Source organism: Puma concolor, chromosome B3, assembly GCF_028749965.1.
Source record: "Puma concolor isolate L17-30 chromosome B3, mPumCon1.1.hap2, whole genome shotgun sequence".
NCBI lineage: Eukaryota > Metazoa > Chordata > Mammalia > Carnivora > Felidae > Puma > Puma concolor.
In genome coordinates this window covers 123,122,555-123,144,971 of record NC_141672.1, presented here as the reverse complement: position 1 = coordinate 123,144,971, position 22,417 = coordinate 123,122,555, and the positions used below count along the sequence as shown (strand labels likewise).

General features: G+C 37.6%; 2 protein-coding genes across 4 annotated transcripts in view; one reads left to right on the top strand and one right to left on the bottom strand.

Annotated features, from left to right (window-relative positions):
• Nucleotides 1-22,417, top strand: part of GABRA5 (gamma-aminobutyric acid type A receptor subunit alpha5) — an 83,484-nt gene that overhangs the window by 32,804 nt on the left and 28,263 nt on the right. For all 3 annotated transcript variants that reach the window (XM_086711330.1, XM_086711329.1, XM_086711331.1), the window contains one exon: nucleotides 20,002-20,084. In XM_086711330.1, the coding sequence (XP_086567456.1) occupies nucleotides 20,002-20,084 (83 nt within the window). The remainder of the gene's footprint in view (nucleotides 1-20,001; nucleotides 20,085-22,417) is intronic.
• Nucleotides 1-22,417, bottom strand: part of GABRB3 (gamma-aminobutyric acid type A receptor subunit beta3) — a 468,180-nt gene that overhangs the window by 426,197 nt on the left and 19,566 nt on the right. The window lies entirely within an intron of this gene.

Genomic DNA, 22,417 nt, shown 5'->3' with positions numbered 1-22,417 from the left:
TTATTTCTTTAAATAAGCTTTCTACTCCCATCTCCCTCTCTTCTCTTTTCTGATGATGATATATTTTTTTTTCCTTGATGGTGTCCTATAAATTCCATAGGTTTTCTTCATTCATTTTCATTCTTTTTTAACTTCTCTGATGGGATAATTTCAATTGATCTGTCTTCTAGCTCAATGATGCTCTCTTTTTCTTGGTCAAGTCTGCTTGTGAAGCTCTCCATTGAATCCGTGTAGTCATTGTCTTTTTCAGCCCCACTGGTTGTTTTTAGTTCTTTGTTTCTTTATATTTTTGTTTCTTTATATTTTGTTGATCTTCTTATTATGACCATGATTATTTCCCTGACATTGTTAAATTATTTATCTGTGCTCCCCAGTAGCTCTCAGAACATCTTTAGAACAATTATTTTGAATTCTTTGTTGGGCAATTCCTAGATCTCCATTTCTTTGGAGTAATTTAAAAGTGGTTTACTGTATTCCTTCAGCGGAGTCATGTTTCCCTGATTCTTTGTGAACTCTGTAGCCTTGAATGGTTGTCTGCACGTTTGAAGAAACAATACCCTCTTTCAGACATTCTAGACTGATTTCTGGAAGGGAATCCTTTCAAATACTGGTGGGGGCATACTAGATGGTGATATTACCTTGAGTCTAGTGGCATACGGGACCAAATGCAGACCATGTGTGACCCTCGGTCCAGGGGGCATGATGTCTCTTCACCTCAGTCACTGGGTTCCACAGCACTAACAACTGTGTGGTCCTTGGCAAACACTTCACTGAGTGGCTGTGATGGCTGCTGGGTCCTCAGCAGCATCTCCATGGTCTGTGCCTAGGAACCAGGGCAGGTGGCTGTGGTGGCCAGAACCAGTGGTGTGCATACACTGGCTGTAGGAGCCAGCTGCAGGTAACTGTGTAGTGGCAGAGGCTGGTTGCATGTACTGGTGGGGGCCAGGAAAGGCCTGGGCCCAACTGTGGCCTCACTGGCAACACAGAGGCCTTGGATGTCTGTGTGCACTACCGTAGTTGCTGGGTTATATCACAGGTACATGGTGGTAGAGACTGGTGACAGGGATCAGGCTGGAAGATGCTTATTCACAGCTGGAGGGGCTAGCTGCAGTTCTTGGGCTCTGGCAGGGGTACAGTGAAGAGGAACTCAGCCAACTGGCACTGGTGAATGTGAATACTTGAGGGGCAAAAGCTGGCAGAATCTGCAGGGTTTCCACTTTGGCTGTGTTAGCCTTTGGTTTCTTCAGTAGTAAAACCTACTAGTTTGTCTGCAGAGCAGATTACTGTAAATCACTCTTGCACCTGCTGTGTGGCTACTGCTGGCAGCCCCTATGTTTATTCCTTATTCTTCACCACCTCCATATGTGTCAACATTGCCAGTCTCAGTTGAGTGTAACTGAAGTGGGAACTTTATGTGGTGCCTCAAAAGGCCAGGGAAGCTGGTCATTCACTTAGCTTTTCCTTCGCTGGTAGGGATACTCTTCTACCTGGGGGCTGTCCTCTTGGCTCTGAATAATGCCAGCTGGAGTGGGGGTGGGATGAGGCAACAAAGTAAAGCTGTCTTCCTATCCTTTCTGTGTGGTTATCCACAGGTGTTTTTTCCACTGTGTTGCTAAAGTTTCTTAACTGGACTCCAGGTCTCTAACAGAGCTGTTTTTGTTTGTGGATAGCTAATTGTTGATCTTTGTGGGATCTCTGAGAGATACCGGACTCTCCTAAGTTGCCATTTTGATGATGTCACTTCCCTACAATGTTTTAACTAGAGTGATTTTTAAAAAAAAGCATTGAAAAAGTGTGAATGACCAAATAGACTATAAGTATTTTAATAGACATCCAATAAGGAAATATTAAACATTGCTGATCTAATTTTTGTTATTGAAATTATTTTTGTTTACAGTTGAACCTATTTTTTTTCCACAATGCTTTATGTAATATTAATAAGGTCAATAAATACACACTATTAAATATAAACTTAGGAAATGTTATTATCTGTTAGCATTCAGACACAGAGAAGAAAAAGAACATGGGAGAATAATCGGAGGGGCCGTTTAGGCTGGGAGTAGTGCCAGAATGGCTTCTTTAAGTCATTTTGCAAATGAGGCAGCATTGGCTGGGTAAGAAAAGGGGTATGAGTAGATGCTCAGAGCTCAGTATTTTTAATGAAATAAGCACAGGCTGATGTGGGGAGTGAGGTGCATTCTACAAAATGCATTGGGGACCTCTACTGTGATTTAAGCTTAGGAATCTGCTGCCTTGTGAAAAAATATAGTTTATTTAAAAAAATTTTTTTTTCAACGTTTATTTATTTTTGGGACAGAGAGAGACAGAGCATGAACGGGGGAGGGGCAGAGAGAGAGGGAGACACAGAATCGGAAACACGCTCCAGGCTCTGAGCCATCAGCCCAGAGCCTGACGCGGGGCTCGAACTCACGGACCGCGAGATCGTGACCTGGCTGAAGTCGGACACCTAACCGACTGCGCCACCCAGGCGCCCCATGAAAAAATATAGTTTAAAGAAATCAGGCTTCCAAGTGGAATTAAGGAGCTTTTATGGGGTGCTTTCCATATCTAGGCAGGAAATAAGGAAGACTCTGCCAGAGGCTGAAGCCATAGGAAAAAAAAAATGGACAGAGTCATTTTGGACTGCGGATTGACAGGATTTGCTGATAGAATTGATATGGAGTGATGTATAAGAAATGTCAAAAATGATTCCCATATGTCTTTCAGAAGTTGTGCTATTCCTCAAATATTCCTTAAATCAAGAAAATGATTTGAAGGAATGAGTGAATGGGGACACTTTAAGGGCACCAGGGTTTCTTGAGAAGGTCAAAGAAAGGTTGAATTTTGTTTTAAATAAATTGAGCTTGTGTAGTCTCTGAGACTGCTAAGTGAAGGTATGTAGCACATACAAAATGCAATCAAACTAGGTTTTTTATGTTTGATTCTCAGTAAATTACTAAACCATTTCCCTGCATGTGGAGTAGCAGAGACAAAGCTCTGGACAGCAGGTGGTCAGTGTACCAGAGCTCATGCTTAGGGGTTGGCAGACAGACATGATCTTTTCCTGGTTGTCTCTGGGTGGTGTCCACTGGGCTGGTGTTTACCTCCATCTCTTGTGTTCTGTCAGGCCCCAAGCATATACGCTATGCTTTGTTTACATAGATAACCAAAAATTTCAAATGCTTCTGAAGGACATACTCCTTCCCCCCTCCCCACTCTGTTTTCTTGGTGCACAATTGAGTTAGTGAGAATATTCTTCATGAAGATGTCAGTACTGGAGTTGGAGCAATGTGTGGGCATGTGTGTGTCGAGGGGAGGGAGTGAGAGGATAGACTTTAATCTCCTTATTGAAAGTATATTATTAACCAGGGAGAGGAGAGGCAAGATGGATCTGTTTGGACTAATCCTGAGTGTCCATTTAAATAACTAAGCAATTATCCCATGAGCTGAACCACAGTCCGACTGCCTCCCTCCCTTTGCTCAGCCCTTCACTTAACCATCATTTTCTCTCCACTTGCTCTATCTCTTCATCAATTTAAAATTACTTGAAAAGCTGTGCATTGAACACCATCCATGGAACCTGGATGTCACAGAGATGGAGGCTGGCACATTTGGGAATACACAGTGACCAAGGGGCAGGGGCCTGGCTTTGTGGGTTGGGGAGGGGCAACGTGTTCACAGAAATGATATCTGAGCTGAGTCTTGAGGAGGAGGAGTTGAGGTAAGGGATGGAGTTGTAAGGGTGTTCTAGACATAGGGACAAATATACAAATGTAAAAGTATCAGAATCAAGTAGTTAGTTTAGAAGTGTGTGCTGTAGCAGGAATAAGACCTAAATGGTGGACAGGGGCTGATTCAAAGGATCCCTATATTTGGGGCTAGTTACTTTTACTTTGGGCTGTGGGAAATTTTAAGGAAAGGATCAGACCCTTTCCTGACCACCCATATAGGCCACATATCTCCTTTCCTCCTCACATATCTGTGTAGGACTAGGAACCACCATTCCCATTTAATAGGAGAGGAAGTCATGAGGTCAGAAGCCATGTCAAAATCACCAGGTGAAAAATAAGGGCTGGGTCAGTTTTGAGCATTTTTATAATAATGCTAGGTCTGTATATTATAGAAGGAAAAAAAAACTTCTTCATCGTATCTTGGGATTTTATTCACATAACTTGTAAAATTACACACTTCTAAAATAGAAGTCAAATGTAAAAATCCTTCATGAAATGGTAGTAAAGGACTAAAAAAAAAGTCGCCAGGTGAGAAAGTCCTTCCCCAGACAGCAGGGTGCAGGAGGCTTGGACCTATGGCATGGGGACCACCATGTACAGCAGCTACAGCATTCACTTCAGAAAAAAAAACAAAACAAAAAAAAAAAAACACCAAAATAAAACCCTTCTGGAAGGGATCCATGTTTCCATGTAATGACCACAATTCTTTCTGAACACTTGGGCTACTTAAGGAGAAAGAGACTAACCATGTGTCTGGTCCATAAACTTTATTCATCAGACAGGCTGGCAGTAGTCTGGCTCTGCCACTTCACCGGGCAACATCATCTCTCAGAGTCTGGTTCCCATCGGGAAGATTAAAACAGTCACTATAGAATCTCCTTGAGTCAGAGTCATCAATGAGATGGGTGCAGGCAAGGTTCCTGACACAATATCTGCCTGGGCTGGAGCCTCACACAGGAGGCTTCTGTGTACAGCCCACATTATGCACAGGACAACACGCGTTTACTCACAGCTTTGGGCTTTAGCACTTTCTTTGTCACCTATTTATAACAGCAGGTCCAAGGTTGGCAAGGATCTTTTCCCAGTCACATCCAGTTTCCCCTCAGTTTTCCTTCATCTTCATCTCTTGGCCTTCAGAACACTGGGGCACTAAAACATTCATTATTCTTCACTGCTTGTATTTTCCTGTAACCTCCGGTCACCAGAACTATTCCTTTCCTTGCTCACTAGGAAGGATGCTAAAACCTGTTATTCATAGCCACTCAAGGTGTGTTGTGTGCTGTCTCTAGAGGAGGTTAGGTATATATTTTGCCCTATGCTGTACATAATTTAACTGAGACTTGGCTGTGTGGACATACAGACGTACCTGGGGCTAACAGAAAGTAGGGTTCCTCTAGTGTTTTGTCTTCTAGTGTCACTCTTGGTTTTCTTCTCTGAAAACTGATCTGCTTCTATGGGTCCAACTACTGTCTATCTACCTATATGCTTTAAACACAGTCAAGCCCTGATTAATGGCCCACAGGATACCATACCCTCATGCACATCCTGCCAAGTTCTGAAACTCATCCCAGAGTTTTAAAATTGTGACTGATTCCCTAGTTTTTTGTTAACCAGCTGGTTTAGTATATCACTGCTGCTTTTTATTATTTCTCTACCATACTGCACTGGCTCTTCCAGGGGCCACCATTTACCTAGCTAGCATGGTTTAGACCAATCAATACCACTTTTAGGGAATCCACTGTGTACTGAGGACATGGCTGACCCATGGAGGAATTTTGTAGTGCTTGTTTTATCACCTTTTCTAAAATAATTCACCTTTTATAAGTTGATGATCCTTGGGTACTGGTAGGCTTGAACTTAGTAATTTGAAGAATAGTGAGAGAAACCAGAAGCCTTTCTTGATTCACAGAAACTCCAGATAATCTAGTATATTTGTCTGCTTTGTAGGAATTATAGACTGTCACAAAATGAGTTTCTATAGATTCCACATGTGAGGTCATATAGTATTTGTCTTTTTCTAACTTATTTCACTTAGCACAATTCCCTCTAGGTCCATCCATGTTGTTATAAATGGCAAGATTTAATTTTTATTTTATGGCACAATAACTAATATTACATTACATGTGTGTGTGTATATGCATATATAGCATGTGCTCTTTATCCATTCATAAAAAAATGAACAAAAAAACAGAAACAGGCTCATAAATACAGACAACAAACTGATGGTGGGCAGGGGGGAGATGCGTGCAGGGATGGGTAAAATAGACAAAGAAGATTAAGATGTATGGACTTCCTGTTATAAAATAAATAAGTCATGGAGATGAAAAGTACAGCATAGGGAATGTAATGAATAATATAGTAATAGCTGTATGGTAACAAATAGTAACTATATTCATCGTGGTGAGCATTTCATAGTGTGTAGAATTGTTGAATCGTTATATATATACCTGACCTAATAAAATATTAGTATGTCTCCTACACCTCAGTAAAACAAGGAATTTGCCATCATAGAAAATAGAGCATTTTGAAATGTGAATTATAAAGAAGAGATTGAGAGGAAAACCACAGTGATTAAAATTGAGAGAAATGATTGGCAGGTAGAAAATCACTGTGAAGTCTCTGAGTATAGAAAAGGAAATCCTCTTTGCTCAGTAAATAAAGGCCAACAGAAAACAGCCCAAGCCCTTGCATCATAGAGGATGCAGGCTGCCACTCTGATGTGGCCACCCTTGAACTCAGTCTTCTTAGCATCACTTAGTACATCAAGTGTCTGTCTTTGCACCCACATGCTGCAACACTATACTTTATATTAGCTCCCCAAAAGAAGGATGTGGTGTCATCATTGAAAAGATACTAGGTTATTAAAACATATTAAATAACATTCTAAAAGCAGCTAAAATTTCCCACTCATTATGTAGAGCATTCAGAAATCTGAAAGAAGAGATTCAGGAATTGAAAACAGCAGCATCTTTAGTGTGAAAGACTGGCACTGGTGTTGATGTCCCTGAGAACTTTCACATCACTACTTAGCATGTGCTATGCCCTAAGCTCTAAGACCTCTTTGTAAGCCCAGTAGGCTGTTGTTTTTCTGTTCTTTATATAATTTATCCTGTCTTTAATATTTTCTTCCTTCAAGTAGCTTTGGGTTTAATTTGCTTTTCTTTTTCCAGTACTTAATATATGAAATTAGGTTGTTGCTATGAGATTTTTCTTCTTTTTTAATTTAAGCATTTACAGCTCTAAATTTCATTTTGAGGACTGCCTTTGTTGCATGTCATAAGTTTTGGTATGCTGTGTTTTTTATTTCCATTCATCTCAAAGATGTGTTCTTATTTCTCTTGTGATTTAGTTTAGATTCATTTGTTATTTAGGAATGTGTTGTTTAACTTCCACATGGGGTGAAATTTTCATATTTCCTTCTGTTACTCATTTTTAGGTTTATCCATTATGATCACAAGAAATTCTTTGTATGATTTCAATATGTTTAAATTTATTGAAACTTGTTTTGTGACTGAACACATCGTCTATCCTGAATCACGTTCCATGTGCTCTTTAAAAAAAAAAAAAAGTATATTCTGCTGTTGTTGGATGGAGTGTTCTATATATGGCTGTTTGGTTTCATTGGTTTATAGTGTCTTCTGTTTCAGTCTTCTGTTTTCTGGTCAATACTCTGTCCAGTTTTCCTAACCATTATTGAAAGTGATGTATTGAAGTGAGGTTCATCTATGTGTATAATTTCTATATATTCTTGATAGTTTGAGCCTTTTATCATTGTATAGTGTCTTTCTTTGTCTTTTATAACAAATTTGGTCTTAAAGTTCACTTTTTATTATGGTTTGAATAGCATGTCTTTTTTATGTTTTCATTTTCAATTTATCATATTTATGCTGTTGCAGACAAGCATAGTTCATATTTCTTTATTGATTCTATGAGTCTCTGGCTGTTAATTGAAGTTTTACTCCATTTATATTTAGTATAATTACTGACAAGAAAGGACTTTGCCTTTTTTCTGTTTGCTTTCTGTATGTCTTATTTCTTTTTTATTTCTTAATTCTTCTATTAGTATCTTCTTTTGTGTTCAATTCATTTTTCCCTAGTGTACCATTTTAATTCTCTCATATTTCTCTTACTGTATATATTTTTTAATTATTTTCTTAGAGGTTACTCTGTATTTAAATTAACATCCAAATTCATGACAATCACGTTTGAATTAATACCAACTTAGTTTCAGTGATATATATAAACTTTGCTCATATAGCTTTGTTCCTTTATATTTCTACTGTAACAAATTAGATCTTTTAATATAATGTGGTCACAAACATAGATTTATAATTCTCATGTTATGAATTTGTCTTTTAAATCATATGGGATAAGAGAGGGGTTATAACCAAAAATATAATAATCCTGGCATTTATATTTATGTATGTTATTAAAACTTGGAACGATGCCCAAAAAATGAAAACTCTCTTAGTCTTTGCAGCTAAGTTCTGTGTGTGTTGGGCACTCCTTCATTACTTAAGCAGTTTACAACTTCCATAGCTTTCATGTCTTGCTTGTGCAATGCCTTTAGGTCAGCTGAAGATGAGAATTTAGTCTTCTTGGGTCTTTTCTAAACATACATCCAATCCTGGGCATGCACACATTTTTCTAGATTCTCTGGAATATGTGGAGCTTTCCAGCCCTTACTTCCCCAAGAGTTTCTTTCCCTAGCCTCTCCTTCCTAGATTTTTCAGTCTGTCTTTTGCTTGCCCAGCTGTATACATTGCACCATGGCTGCAGTGAATATATTTGTATTTAAATGTTTTGAACAAATGATCCCTTAGAGGACACCCCAGCCCTGGAAATCTCTGAGTCATTCCTTCAGCAATCCACCTTCTGCTCCTCTTACCAGCAACCAGCAGGAATGCATGCTGCCATTTTCAAAGCCACTGCAGAGCTAGAAAATGGGGACTGGTAACAGAATAAGTTCAAATACCAAAGAGCTTGCTCACTGAAATTCAGGTATTCTTTTTCTTCATTAAGTATTCTCCTGGCTGTTATAAGTTCTTTATTAGATTCTAGTTTAAAAAAAAATATGCTGACAGTTTTTGTCACCTTACTCATTGCATTTGTGCATGTTCCTTAATTCACTACTTTTGATGATGTCTCTTTTACTTCTTTCCTAGAATTTTTAAAACATCTATCATGTGTCAGGCATTGTATTACATATTTATATTCAGGGCTTAAAACAACACTGTATAATAAACTTTATAATCCCTTTTAGATGATAGTTTATGCCCAAAATAGTTGAGTAACACAATAAGTACATGGAGACTGAGATGAGAGTTGAACGGTCTGTTTGATTCCACTGCCTCTTCTATCTGCTTTCTCCTCCATTATGGTATTGTTGGCCTTATACTTTATTATTAAAGACATACTTGAGTTTTATTTTGAGAAAGGAACTTCTTTGCATATTTGTGCTCTTCCTTTTTTGCAACGTTTTTATTGTTCAGGCTTGTCTTTATTTTTTTATATTTGATCTAGTAAGAAGGATTATTGCTGGACATGTGAGTACATATACAAATTTAAACAGAATATTTATATGCTCACATTAATTATTACAGAGCCTTCCTGAGAAATATGAGTATTAAGAATAGATACCAGCCATATTAATCAAAATATATCAATAAAGTTTGTCCCCTTTTGATAAGAAATATGCTAACTTTGCAAAATTATCTCACATATGCTAGTTTTCTCAACATAAATGAGAATTGCTGACATCTTATTTCCAACAATTGAAGAGGAATGCAAAGTTTAGAGAGAATTTTTAGTCCAGTATAATTACGATGGTTGGTCTCATGGATGTTCCTATTACATCAAGAGTACAAAATGAGGGGCACCTGGGTAGCTCAGTTTGTTAAGTGTCCAACTCCTGATTTCGTCTCAGGTCATGATCTCATGTTTCATGAGGTCAAGCCTCAGCGCAGAGCCTGCTGGGACTTCTCTGTCTCCCTGTCTCTGCCCCTCCCCACTTGGGCTCTCTCTATCTCTCAAAATTGAATAAACATTAACAAACAGAGTAGAAAATGAACAATGAACTGACTAATGAAATCTGTAACTCAAGCTTGAAGTAAGTTGTAGAAGTTGGATCTATTGCTAAAAAGGAAACATTTATTATGTTATCTCAATAACAGATTTTTTTGAAAGGATGAAACTCTACAATTGTATAAACCAGAACATTCATCATTTTATTGTATTCTTATTTGACCTTTCAGGTAATTCTCTAAATTCTGCTTTTTACAAGGTTGCTCTTCACTGAATTTAAATTCTATTACATTTTAAGCAGGTCACTTTTAGCTCTCCACTAGCTACTTCCCATTCCCATACTTCACCAACCACTCGCAAATTTGGTATCTCATCCATTTTTGATCACAGGCAAAAACCCTGCCTGTGATTTGTGTAGGGGCAGGGTTAGTGCTAAGGTGAAGATCCCTTAGGAGTTTGGCTACCCAGGACAAGCACAATGTCCCAGCCATGAAAGCAACTAGGCTTGCAGTTTTGGTCTAGACCAAATCCAATTGCAGTAGGCCTACAACTATCACAGAAGGGACCAGTACGCACTGTACAGTTAGTAAAAAGTCAAGGAAATGGATGAGCCTGCCAATCACCTTGGGCTTCCAAAATAACCTGTTCCCAGCTTGACAATGTTTAGATTTTAAAATTTCAGTTTTTATATAGCTGACTGAACTTTAAAATACATTTTTCTCCACTACAGTGTATTATGCTAAGCGAAATAAGTCAGTCAGAGAAAGACAAATATCATATGATTTCACTCATATGTAGAATTTAATAAACAAAACAGATGAACATAGGATAAGGGAAGGAAAAATAAAGTAAAAACAGAGAGGGAGACAACCATAAGGGACTTTTAAATACATAGAATAAAAAGAGGGTGTTGGAGGGTGGAGGGTGGGAGATGGGCTAAATGGGTGATGAGCATTGAGTAGGGCACTTGTACAGATGAACTCTGGGTGTCATATGTAAGTGAAGAATCACTGGGCTCTACTCCTGAAACCAATACCACACTGTATGTTAATATGTTAACTAATTTGAATTTAAATATATAAATTATTTTTAAAAAAGGAAGGAAAGTGGAAGATACCAATATGTCAGTTAACAATGTCCTGCCTCTCCACTCCAAAAACACACTTTGTTGCCTGCCCTGGTAGGAGAGATGGATCCCGTAAACATTTCTCTTTTGCCAACTGGCATAACGTTAAGCTTTGTTAATAAAACATGCTGAAGGGGAGAAACAAAGAATACCTTTTTCCTAAACACATTACTGTAAATTGTGGCTAGGTTCCCAAGAACTGGTAATTCCTAACTAACCAACAGTATGCATGGTGCATCATGTTAGTAGTGATTGTTTATAAGAAGACCAGTGCTTTCTTGCATTCTTTTATTTGATGAAAAATTTGCAGTTTTTTTTTTTTTTTGAAGGCAGGCATACATCGGAGAAAGTTCTAGTGGGACAGGGTTTTGGCATCAGGAAGATATCAAAGGAAAATTTCTGAAGGAGAAATAGTGCTATCTGTATTACTATCACTAGTGACTTATTAAATGTATATAACTTATAATTATATATATACTATATATACATATTTGTATTAATAAAAATATCAATTTTCTGTAATTGAATGCATGAACAGACCTCTCTTCATTTGCTAATCTAGAGGTGAGTCAAATATAGGAAGAGGAGGCATATATACCCCTCAGAGCTGGGCTTCCTTTCAGACACCCCCTCACAGCAGAAAAGATGCTTCTCACATGCAGTATAAATATACAGTTCCATCAACTTTGAGTATGTAACTTAGCTATAGAGCAGGAAGAACTCTCTAGCAGCATCCCTACTAAAGGGTTAAAGGGTCCCTCACAGCCCCACACCAGAGGCAGCACAATGAGGCTACAGTACAAGATGTAAAGATGCTGCCGGCAGGAATGCCAGGTGAGTAGCATTATCTTTGCTCCATCTCCAAGCCTTTCATAAGGGAACAGCTATGGTAAATATAAAGTTATCTACAGTAAGCATTCATCTGTTCTTTACAAAGACTCACTGGGCTAGAAAAGTATAACGACCAATTTGCGCCTTATTTCTTTCCCATAACACCAATCATTAGAACTATTTAATTCTAAGAGTCCCCAAATAAATTTCATATATTGCCTGAGAGTCACTGTAACATCTTTCTAGAGAAGTTATGTTTCCACTGAGTGAATATAACTCATGTACATGGTGTACAGTTCAAAAACTGACCAAGCCAGGACATTTTGCATGAAATGCTATTTCATTGTCAAGGTCTGAGTTTTCATTGTAGCAAGCACTTTGTGAGATGTTTATATATTGGCTAATATTACCAAATTTCTTTTTTAACATTGGAAAATGGTTTTAAGATATACATGGGAGGGTGCCAGGGTGGCTTAGTTGGTAAGCATCTGACTCTTAATTTCAGCTGAGGTCATGATCTCACAGTTTGGGAGACTGAACCCTGTGTCAGGCTCTGCGCTGACAGGGTGGAGACTGCTTGGGATTCTCTATCTCCCTCTCTCTCTGCCCCTCCCCTGCTTGCATGGATTCTCTCTCTCTCTCTTTCTCTCTCTCTCTCAAAATAAATAAAGTTTTTTTAAAAACAAAATATACATGGGGTTGCTGTTCAGCACACTAACGACTGGTTATTTGATTAGTAATACTATTTCTTTGGTGAGGGGGAGACTACCATATTTATTTCCTATTGCCACTGTAACAAATTACCACAAATATAATTCCTTAAGACAATTTATATTTATTATTCACTGCTCTGGATACCAAAAGTATAAAACAGGTTTTACACGGCTAAAATCAAGCTTTCGGCAAGACTGTGTTTCTTTCAGATTCTCTAGGAAAGAATATATTTTTCCGTTTCCAGCTTCTAGAAGATGTGTGCCTTCCTTGGCCCATGACCCATCACTCCTTCCATAATCACATCTTTCTCTGATTCTGATTCTGTTTCCTTCTTATAAGCAGTCCTGTGATTACATTGGGCTCACCTGGAATACCCAGGATAATCTCCCCATCTCAAAAGCTTTAATACCATCCATCTGAAAAGTTCCTTTGGCTATGGTAGGTAGGAAGGATTAGGACAGGACCACCTTTGAAGGGGTTATTATTTTGCCTACCACAATCTGTGTTCTGGTCCCCTTCAAAACTCATGTATGTCTGACATGCAAAATAATTAACCCCATCTCAGTATCTCCAAAATTCAAAATTCGTTACAGCTGTTAAATTAAAGTCCATAATCTCACCCAAATCTTGCCAGTTCAAAAGTTCCAAACCTCATTATCTGAGTTATCTAAATCAGCTATACAAGAGGATCTGGGTATGATCTACTCTGAGTGCAATTCCTTCCCATCTATGAATTTGTGGAACTCAAGAAACAAGTTTCTGTTCCCAAGATCAAATGGCTGGACAGGCGTATAACAATTACAGATATTCCCATTTGAAAGAGGAGAAAATGTCAGGAAAAAATGAAGCACTATTCCCTCTCTCTGTCCTTTTCAGTACAAATTGGCAGTGTTTCTGCTGGTATAAAATTCTCAGAAGTCTTGTGGGTTCCCTATGTGTGTCTCAAGAATTCACACCATTAGATAAGAGGTTCCTACATAAATCTTTCGTTAATAATCTAGTCTTTATTCCTGGCTTTTGTTTACATGATTAAGGGGACTCAGGAGTCACACACCTAATCTCAAAGAGCCTACTGTGTGACTGCATACTCTGACCTTTTGACACTTTTGAGGCTTTAGCAAAAGGTCGCCCAGCCACACCCTAGTCTTTATTTTAAGAGCATTCTTTCCTGATAGTGAATCTCCTAATTATAGCATCTTTTGCAACCCGGATAATCTGAGAATTTCCCAAATCATCAAGTCCTGGTCCCCTTTTTGTTGTCAGTTCTTCCCTCAACCTATCTTTTCCTTCTCATGTTTTACTATAAGCAAGAGGAAGAAAACAGGACACAACTTCAACACTTTGCTTGGAAATTTCATCTAAATATCCAAATTCATCATTGTATCAGTCTCCTATGACTGCTGTGATAAATTACCACTAACTTGGTGGATTAAAACAGCACACATTTATTCTTTTATGCTTCTGGAGGCCATAAATCTGAAATCTGTGTCAAAGGGCAAAATCAAGGTGTCAGGGCCATATTTCCTCTAGAGGTTCTAGGGAAGAATACATTTTCTTGCCTTTTCTAGTTTGTAGAGCTGCATACCTTGCATTCCTTGTCTCAGGGCATCTTCCTACATCTTCAAAGCCAGAAGCAAATAGCATCTTTAAACCACCCTCTGCTTTCATGCATCACCTATATTTTTCTATGTACGTTGTAATCTACTTTTACTTTTCTCGTGTAAGAATCCTTGTGACTGCATTTAGTGCCCACCTGGATAATCTCCCCATCTCTGGACCCTTAACTTACATCACACCTACAAAGACCCTTTTTCCATGTAAGATAGTGTTTACAACTTCCCAGAATTAGGATCTGATATCTTTGGGGGTCATTATTTAGCCTACTACAATTGCTTGTAAGTTTTACTTTCCACATAATTATAAATATAAATCAGCTAAGTTTTCTGTCACTATATAAGAAAGATCTCATTTCTTCTAGTTAGTTTCCAATAGCATGTTCCTCATTTCCTTTTGAGCCTTTGTCTGCAAGATCTTTGATGTCCATATTCCTATCAACAGTGTCTCTTATGACCATGTATTGTCAGTTTTCTCTGCCATGCACCTCACTTCCTTGCAGGTCTTCAGCACAGAGTAATTAACATCCATGTTTCAATTAGCAATCTGTTCAAGGAAGGAAAGTTTTATGTATTGTAAATCTCTATATGAATTTCAGCATCTGCCTACTGCCCAATTCCAAAATTATTTTCACACTTTTAGGTATTTCTTACAGTAGTACCTCACTTATAAGTACAAAACTTTGCATTATTTTCCTATTGATGCTGTAACAAATTATCACAAATTTACTGGCTAAAACACAAGTAATTCATTTCCTGATAGTTCTGGAAGTCAGAAGTCCAAAAGGGTCTTACAAGGTTAAAACAAGTTATAGGTAGGATTGCATTCTTTCTGATTTCTCTAGGCGAGAATCTGTTCTTTGCCTCTTCCAGCTTCTAGAAGCCACCTGCATTCCTGAGTTCATGGCCACAGACTCTGACCTCTGCTTCTGCCATCACATCTCCTTTTCACATCACATCTCCTGATACTCCTGCCTCCCTCTCAAAATAACCCTTGTGATTATACTGGGTTTCTATGGATAAACCAGGATATTCTCCCCTGTCCCAAGGGCCTTAATTTAATATATCTGCAAAGTTCCTTTGCCATTTAAAGTAATGCATCTATAGGTTTGGGGGTTTGAGGGGTAAGGACATGGGCATCTTTGTAGGACCATTTTTCTGCCTACCACCACCACATCTTCTACTGCACTGGTGCATTGTTTTCATATAAATTAAAACACTCAAATCTGAAGAGAATATTGGGTGGGAAGCTAGAGACTAACCCCCTTTTCACACTTAACTATTTTTTTCTCAGAGAGTAAAAACAACTGTTATTTTGTCTCTTTTTCAAATGGGAAGACTGGACCAGAGAAGTTAGGCAGTTTTACAAAGGTAAAACAGTTAGTTAATGGCAAAGCTACTCTAGAATTTCACTGTTTTAACCATTTAAAGTTCTCTCCACTGTGACCTGCCCCTGGTCAAGCAGAGAATTCTTTAGTGAGTTTAGGACCCTAAACCCTTGATTAGGATGATATAAATCCAAGTTGAAGCAAATATTTTAACTCACAAAATATCATTTCTTGACCCTAAAATTAAAATGCTGTTGAAAATTGGGATGCTTGTTTCAATAAGTTAATGCTTGAATGTCTTAACAGAGATTAGGAGCAAAATAGAAATTTGACTTCTGGGGCAGGAGTGTGGAAATGCTGAATTTTTGGATCCACCAGTAGTTTAGAGAAGTTTTTCTGTAAGGCATATTTCTTAACCTTTTGGGCTTCATTTCCTTCAACTGAAAAGTGAAGGTTTCTGGTAGGTAGTCTGTCTGACTCCTTTGAGCTAGGACAATCCATTATTCCATAGAGTGCTTTGATCTCAATTCTATATGAAGGAGGTTGGTTATACATCAAGGTACTCTATATTTCAGAGACCCCATCAATGGAAGGCTCGCTCTTACCTAGAGATATATATTTTTTTGTATTATGAAAGCATAGGCCATTTTTGAAATGTTTAAAGGGATAAAAAATTTAAATGTTGTTCCCCTACTGAGGCTGAAACATTTACTTAGGGGATTTAGCTGAATAATGCGTTCATCCTTTAGAAGAAAGACACTATCATATATTTTTCCAGTGTTTGGAACTCTGATCCTAAGGAAGTCTGTTAAAATTGGGGAACAATCCATGAGGCTTTAATGATAGCATTTACTGAGATAGCAATTTTAGAATTATTATCTTTTTATGTATTTTTTATTTTTTTTTAATTTTTACTGGAATTACTTCTTCTTTAACATATTCTTCTTCTTAGATTCAGCTAAATTCTGTCCACATGTCTCTGCCCACCATCACTACACCCTCCACTTTTCCAGCTATATGCTGAAAGCAGACTCCTTGGTGTACAATCCTTATCATCTTTTTTATATATTTTTTTTATTTTTATATTTTTTTATTTTTATATTTTTTACTGGGATTATTTCTTCTTTAACATATTCTTCTTTTTAGATTCAGCTAAATTCTGTCCACATGTCTCTGCCCACCATCACTACATCCTCCACTTTTCCAGCTATGTGCTGAAAGCAGACTCCTTGGTGTACAATCCTTATCATCTTTAAATGTCAGTGCAGTGGTTTTCAGAAGGTAGGCAGCTCTCAGGACCAAGGAACCAGAATAAAGCAGGACAGAAGATGCTGTCTTTAGTAAGAGTTGAGACCACTATGGCAAAAAGAAAGGCTTCTCATACCTCATAAATACAGGGTGTTGGCCAAGAATGAAGGAAGACATGAGGAAAAGGGAAAAATCCAGGAGTGAGCAGTGTTTCCAAGGTGGGAGGTCAGGTCTCTCTGAGGGGATCTTCTCTGAGAAGTAGGAGCAAACAATAGAAATGCCAGGTGGTGGTGCCTCCAGTGGCCATTGACATAGAAACAAAGTACCACCACAAAGCACCGAAGGAAGAGAAATTAACTCTGATTCACCACACTGTCAAAAAACCAACAGATCTGGCTTCAAGTCAGCCTCCAGACCCAGTGGGCAATAAAGTGTTTCTTGGGGGACAGAAGTTCAGTTATGTGAGCTGGCAGACGTGGCAGTATCTAGAGGGAAGACTCTGCCCTAGAGAGACCATCTCCACATCAGCCTGATGATGGGAGTGGGACCATAAAGTTGTCAATATTGTAAGTGTAGGGGGCAACTTGAAGACTGCAGAACTGGATCTGCTGGTTCAAGTCTGTAGTACCTGTGGCTGGGCTAGGATGGCCAGGATCACCTGAAGCATCCCCACTTCCACTCCACTCCACACTACCCCAACTATCTGAGCCCAGGGTCTTCCTTACACCTAAACTATTTGAACAGAGGCTGTAGACCAGCACAGAATCTTCAAATCAAAGCTGTTCTCCTCCAAGCTCCTACAGCACTGTTATTTCTTGTGCTTATTTTTGCATTCATTGCTTTGTACCTGGCATTGTAGCTTTATATACACTTTCTATTTTCTTACTAAAAAATTTGCTTCTGAAGAAAATTCTAGATTTTCTGAGTTCAGTGTGAATTTATTCTCTAAAACATATTTGATTCATTTAAGTTCTCTGTCCCTCTATTTGCTTTACCTTAAAAATTTCTTAAATTCGCTGAAAACCAAATGAAGTTAACATTATTTTCTTTTGTGCTGACTGAAGGCTTTCCTCACAGGCTGTGATTTTTAAGTCATAATTTTCTTAATTCTAGTAAGTAAATACTTACCTTATCCACTTCATAGTCTCTAATAATAGTCCTTATACATAGTTTATGCTTGAAGAAGTCCATTGCAGATTACTTATCGTGTAAAACAATCTAAAAGTCTAACAATAGCTAGTTAGTTTAATATATATACATTATTATATTATTTATTATTATACATAATTGATTTAATATGAAATATATGTGTATATATGTATATATGTTATACATACACATATGTATGTGTATATGAAATATATATTATATATGCATAATATGAAATATCTTATATATGTACATTTGTATATATGTTATATGTGTATAATATATAGTTATATATTCTATATGTACACACATACATATAGTCCAGACATCTGTATCCTATAATTATATAGTTCATCTTTCAAAGTAATCATTATGTAGAGATTTTCATATGGGAAATATCCTGTTCTGTTAGATATACAAAAGACAAGAGTGAAAGAAAATACATGTACATGTCAAAATTATCTGTACAGGGCACCCGAATGGCTCAGTAGGTTAAGCATCTGACTTCAGCTCAGGTCATGATCTCACTGTTTGTGAGTTCGAGCCCCACATTGGGCTCTGCACTGACAGCATGGAGCCTGCTTGGAATTTTCTATCTCCCTCTCTCTCTGCCCCTCCTACGCCCCCCTCAAAATAAATAAATAAACTTAAAAAAGTTTTTTTAATATGTAGAAAAATTTACCAAGTGAAATTACAAGTGAAATGATACCTACTTGTAGTTTTCTCCTTTAAAATTCTTTTGTATATTTCCATATCCTTCTATGAACATATACCACATATCATTTTAAATACCATCTCCCTGCCTGCATGTCATACTTTGATGATGTGTTCTCATGTATGTGCACTCACACCATCTAAAAGTCACTCCATCTTTGGGGGAATGGCCCCTCAAACCAGAGACAGCAGAGGATTTCTTCTCTTTGATCAGCACAGACCTTTCTTGCACTAACACATAAATATGTCTCATTCACAGTATACATACATTGACTTCTGTGTCTGGAATCATTAACTATGAATTAGGTACTCAGAGCAGAAGGCTAATCTGTTTTAACAGGAGGAAGTAGTGAAGGTAAAAATGAATGTTTTTACATTTTTATTCTCACTCTGGGCACAAAGGCAAGATTTGGACTGAATATAAGAGGGAAGGACCAATGGTGCTAATATCTTGTTGAATTATTATTTGTCTAAAAATATAACTATAACATCTGTTTAAAGGTGAATATTTTATATTTTGATTTCATTCTATATAATTTAATTTCATTTTAAATAGTAGAAGAAGAAATCTAAGAAACAGAAGATTAAATCATTAATGAAATTTAGATTCACTATCTAATTAGTAAAGTCTGTAGGGAAATAAAAGCACAACAATATGGCAATTTTGGAATTGTACAGAACCCATTCCCACTTAGTGTGTGGTGGACGTGCTGTCAGGAAGCCACTGCAGTCAGAGGCTTGGGCTTAAATCATTACTCCCTGACTTCATAGCTCTGCATCCTTGTCCTGATCTTTTAATATCTATGCATCACTTTCCTTTCTCGTAAACTTGGATGTTAATAGCAACAAATCTCATAATGCTACTCTGATTAGATGTGTTAATGCAGGTAAGGCACCTATCACAGTGCCTGACATACAACTGGTGGATATGATGTCCATTGATGTTTGAGTATTGGTGGCAGTCGTAGCAGACAGTAGTATTACTATCTGCAAGACCAGACATGGGTTAAAAACAATTAGGTTGTACCAGAAGATTGCTGTCATGACACAATTCACCTACTCTGTTTCATGTCATCAGTCCAATACACAATAATTGTAACCAGCTTCTGGTCAGAATTTGGACTGAGAATTTATTATACATTTATATTTCTTGAGCTTATAAACTATTTTATAAAATACATATATTTCAACCTTGTCCAAGGAAATGTTTTGATTATTCTGAGTTAGGAATGGGAAACAAACAATAAATCATTTTTAAAGGCATCTGGAATTACTTTACAAGTGGTAATGTATGTATAGACACACGAAGCCACAGAACTGACTAGATTTTATTTAAGCCATATTTTTAAATGATATTCATCAATGCAAACCTATATAATTTGGTGGGTCAGGCAGACAATTTCATAAAAGATGGTAATTAAAATAATGACTGAAGTACTTAATATAGCTCTATGAAACATGGTGGTTGCTCGGTAAATAGAATTGGTGAGTCATTTAAAAAGTCTTCATCTTTTATTTTTCAGCTTGACTATTTCTGCAGAATGCCCAATGCAACTTGAGGACTTCCCGATGGATGCCCATGCTTGCCCTCTGAAATTTGGCAGCTGTAAGTTATTTTCACAAGTAAGAACCACGGATATACTTTTGGGGTTATTTCCACATTCATTCAGAACTTGGGTTCCATATGTGAATAAACACAATATGGGTGGCAGTCTGCTTGAGAAGACTGGAATGCTGTGGAGTCCTCATACCTTTGTCCTCACAGACTAGTTTTCTTGTCTCTAACAGAGAATTATGTGTCAAGGCACATACCATAAAGAATATGATCCTGGAGAAATGTTTTCAGGCCCTCACCTGGCAGTTCTTTCTTTCTTTCTTTTTTTAAAAAAAAAATTTAATGTTTATTTATTTTTGAGAGAGAGACACAGAGCACAAGCAGGGGAGGGGCAGAGAGAAAAGGAGACACAGAATCCAAAGCAGGCTCCGTGCTCCAAGCTGTCAGCACAGAGCCTGATGCGGGGCTCAAACCCACAAACCACGAATCATGACCTGAGCTGAAGTCGGACGCTGAACCGACTGAGCCACCAGGCGCTCCTGGCAATTATTTTTACTTCTCAGACTGCAGGTCATATCCTCTAAGGAGCCAACATTCATGACTCAGTTTCCAGTACCCAGCCATGATCTTCACTTCTTAATAGAATATTCCATAAGAGCAATGACACTGTCATGTTCACCCTTACTGCTCACCCTGTACACGTTTTAGGAAACGTGTTTCTTGAACAAATAATTATTCATTAGGTGAACACCTTTGCATTCCAGCCATTCCAGATAGTGCAGTGATGACACTGTCTCTGAAAGTGTGCCTGCAGTCCCATCCTCCCTTCTGAGATGTTGGGAGGCAGGGTTAGAACCAAACTGTTTCCTTCTTTCTTCATGCTATCCATTTGTACTCATGCTATGCGAAGTTTTGATTTTTAAAAGCAGAAGAATGTGTTCCTGGAAATTGATCAGCAGACTTGTACTAATGTATTACATTTTTAATAATTGATGAACCAACATTGTTACATTATTATTAATTAAGACCCATAGTTTATGTTAGGGTTCACTCGGTGTTATATATTCTATAGGTTTTGATAAATGTTTCCAACATTATATTATCATATAGAGTAGTTTCACTGCCCTTAGAATCCTTTGTACTCCACCGATTCACCATCCCTTCCCTCAATCCCTAACAGATCTTTTTACTGTATCCATAGTTTTTTCTTTTCCAGAATGTCATACAGTTCCAGAATGTTCATACATAGTACAAAGCCTTGTCAGATTACTGCTTTTAGTCAGTAATATGTATTTATGGTTTCTCCATGTTTTTCATGGCTGAAGAACTAATTTCCTTTTAGTGCTGAGTAATATTCCATTGTATGCTTGTGCCGTAATTTATCCATTCACCTACTGAAGGACATCTTGGTTGTTTCCAAGTTTGGGCAATTATGAAGAAAGCTGATAAAAACATCTGTGTGCGGGTTTTTGTGTGGACATACATTTTCAACTCCTTTCGTTAAATATCAAGAAGCACCAATGCTGGATCATATAGTGTGTATATGGTTAGCTGTGTAAGAAATTGACAAATTGCCATTCCCACCAACAAAGAATGAGAGTTCCTTTTGTTCCACATCTTCACCAGCATATGGTGTTATCAGTATTCTGGATTTTATCCATTCTAATAGGTGTCTAATGGTATCTTGTTTTAATTTACAATATCTTTGTGACATATGATACTGAATATCTTTTCATATGTTTATTTTCCATCTGTTTATCTCCTTTGGTGAGGTGTGTGCTCAGGGATTTTGCCCATTTTTAATCTGGTTGTTCATTTTCTTATTGTTTAGTTTTAAGAGTTCTTTATATATTTTGTGTACCAGTTCTTTATCAGCCATGTGTTTCAAAAATATATTCTCCAAGCCTACAGGTTATCTTCTCATTTTCTTGATAGTATCTTTCACACAGACTTTTTGTTTTGTTTTGTTTTAACTAAATTTTTCTTTCAATGTTTATTTATTTTTGACAGACAGAGACAGAGTTGGGGGGGAGGTGCAGGGCAGACAGAGAGAGAGACACAGAATCCAAAGCAGGCTCCAAGCTCTGAGCTGTCAGTACAGAGCCTGACATGGGGCTCGAACCCACAAACCGTGAGATCATGACCTGAGCCAAAATTGGACGTTTAACCAACTGAACCACCCAGTTATCTCCACATAGCAGACATTTTTAATTTAATGAAGTCCAGCTTATTATTTATTTAATGGATCACATCTCTGAGGTTATATCTAAAAACTAAAGTTATCTGGATTTTCTTTGTGTTTTCATCTAGGAGTTTTATAATTTTGAATTTTACATGTAGGTCTGTGATCCATTTTGAGTTAATTTTTGTGAAAGTATAAGGTT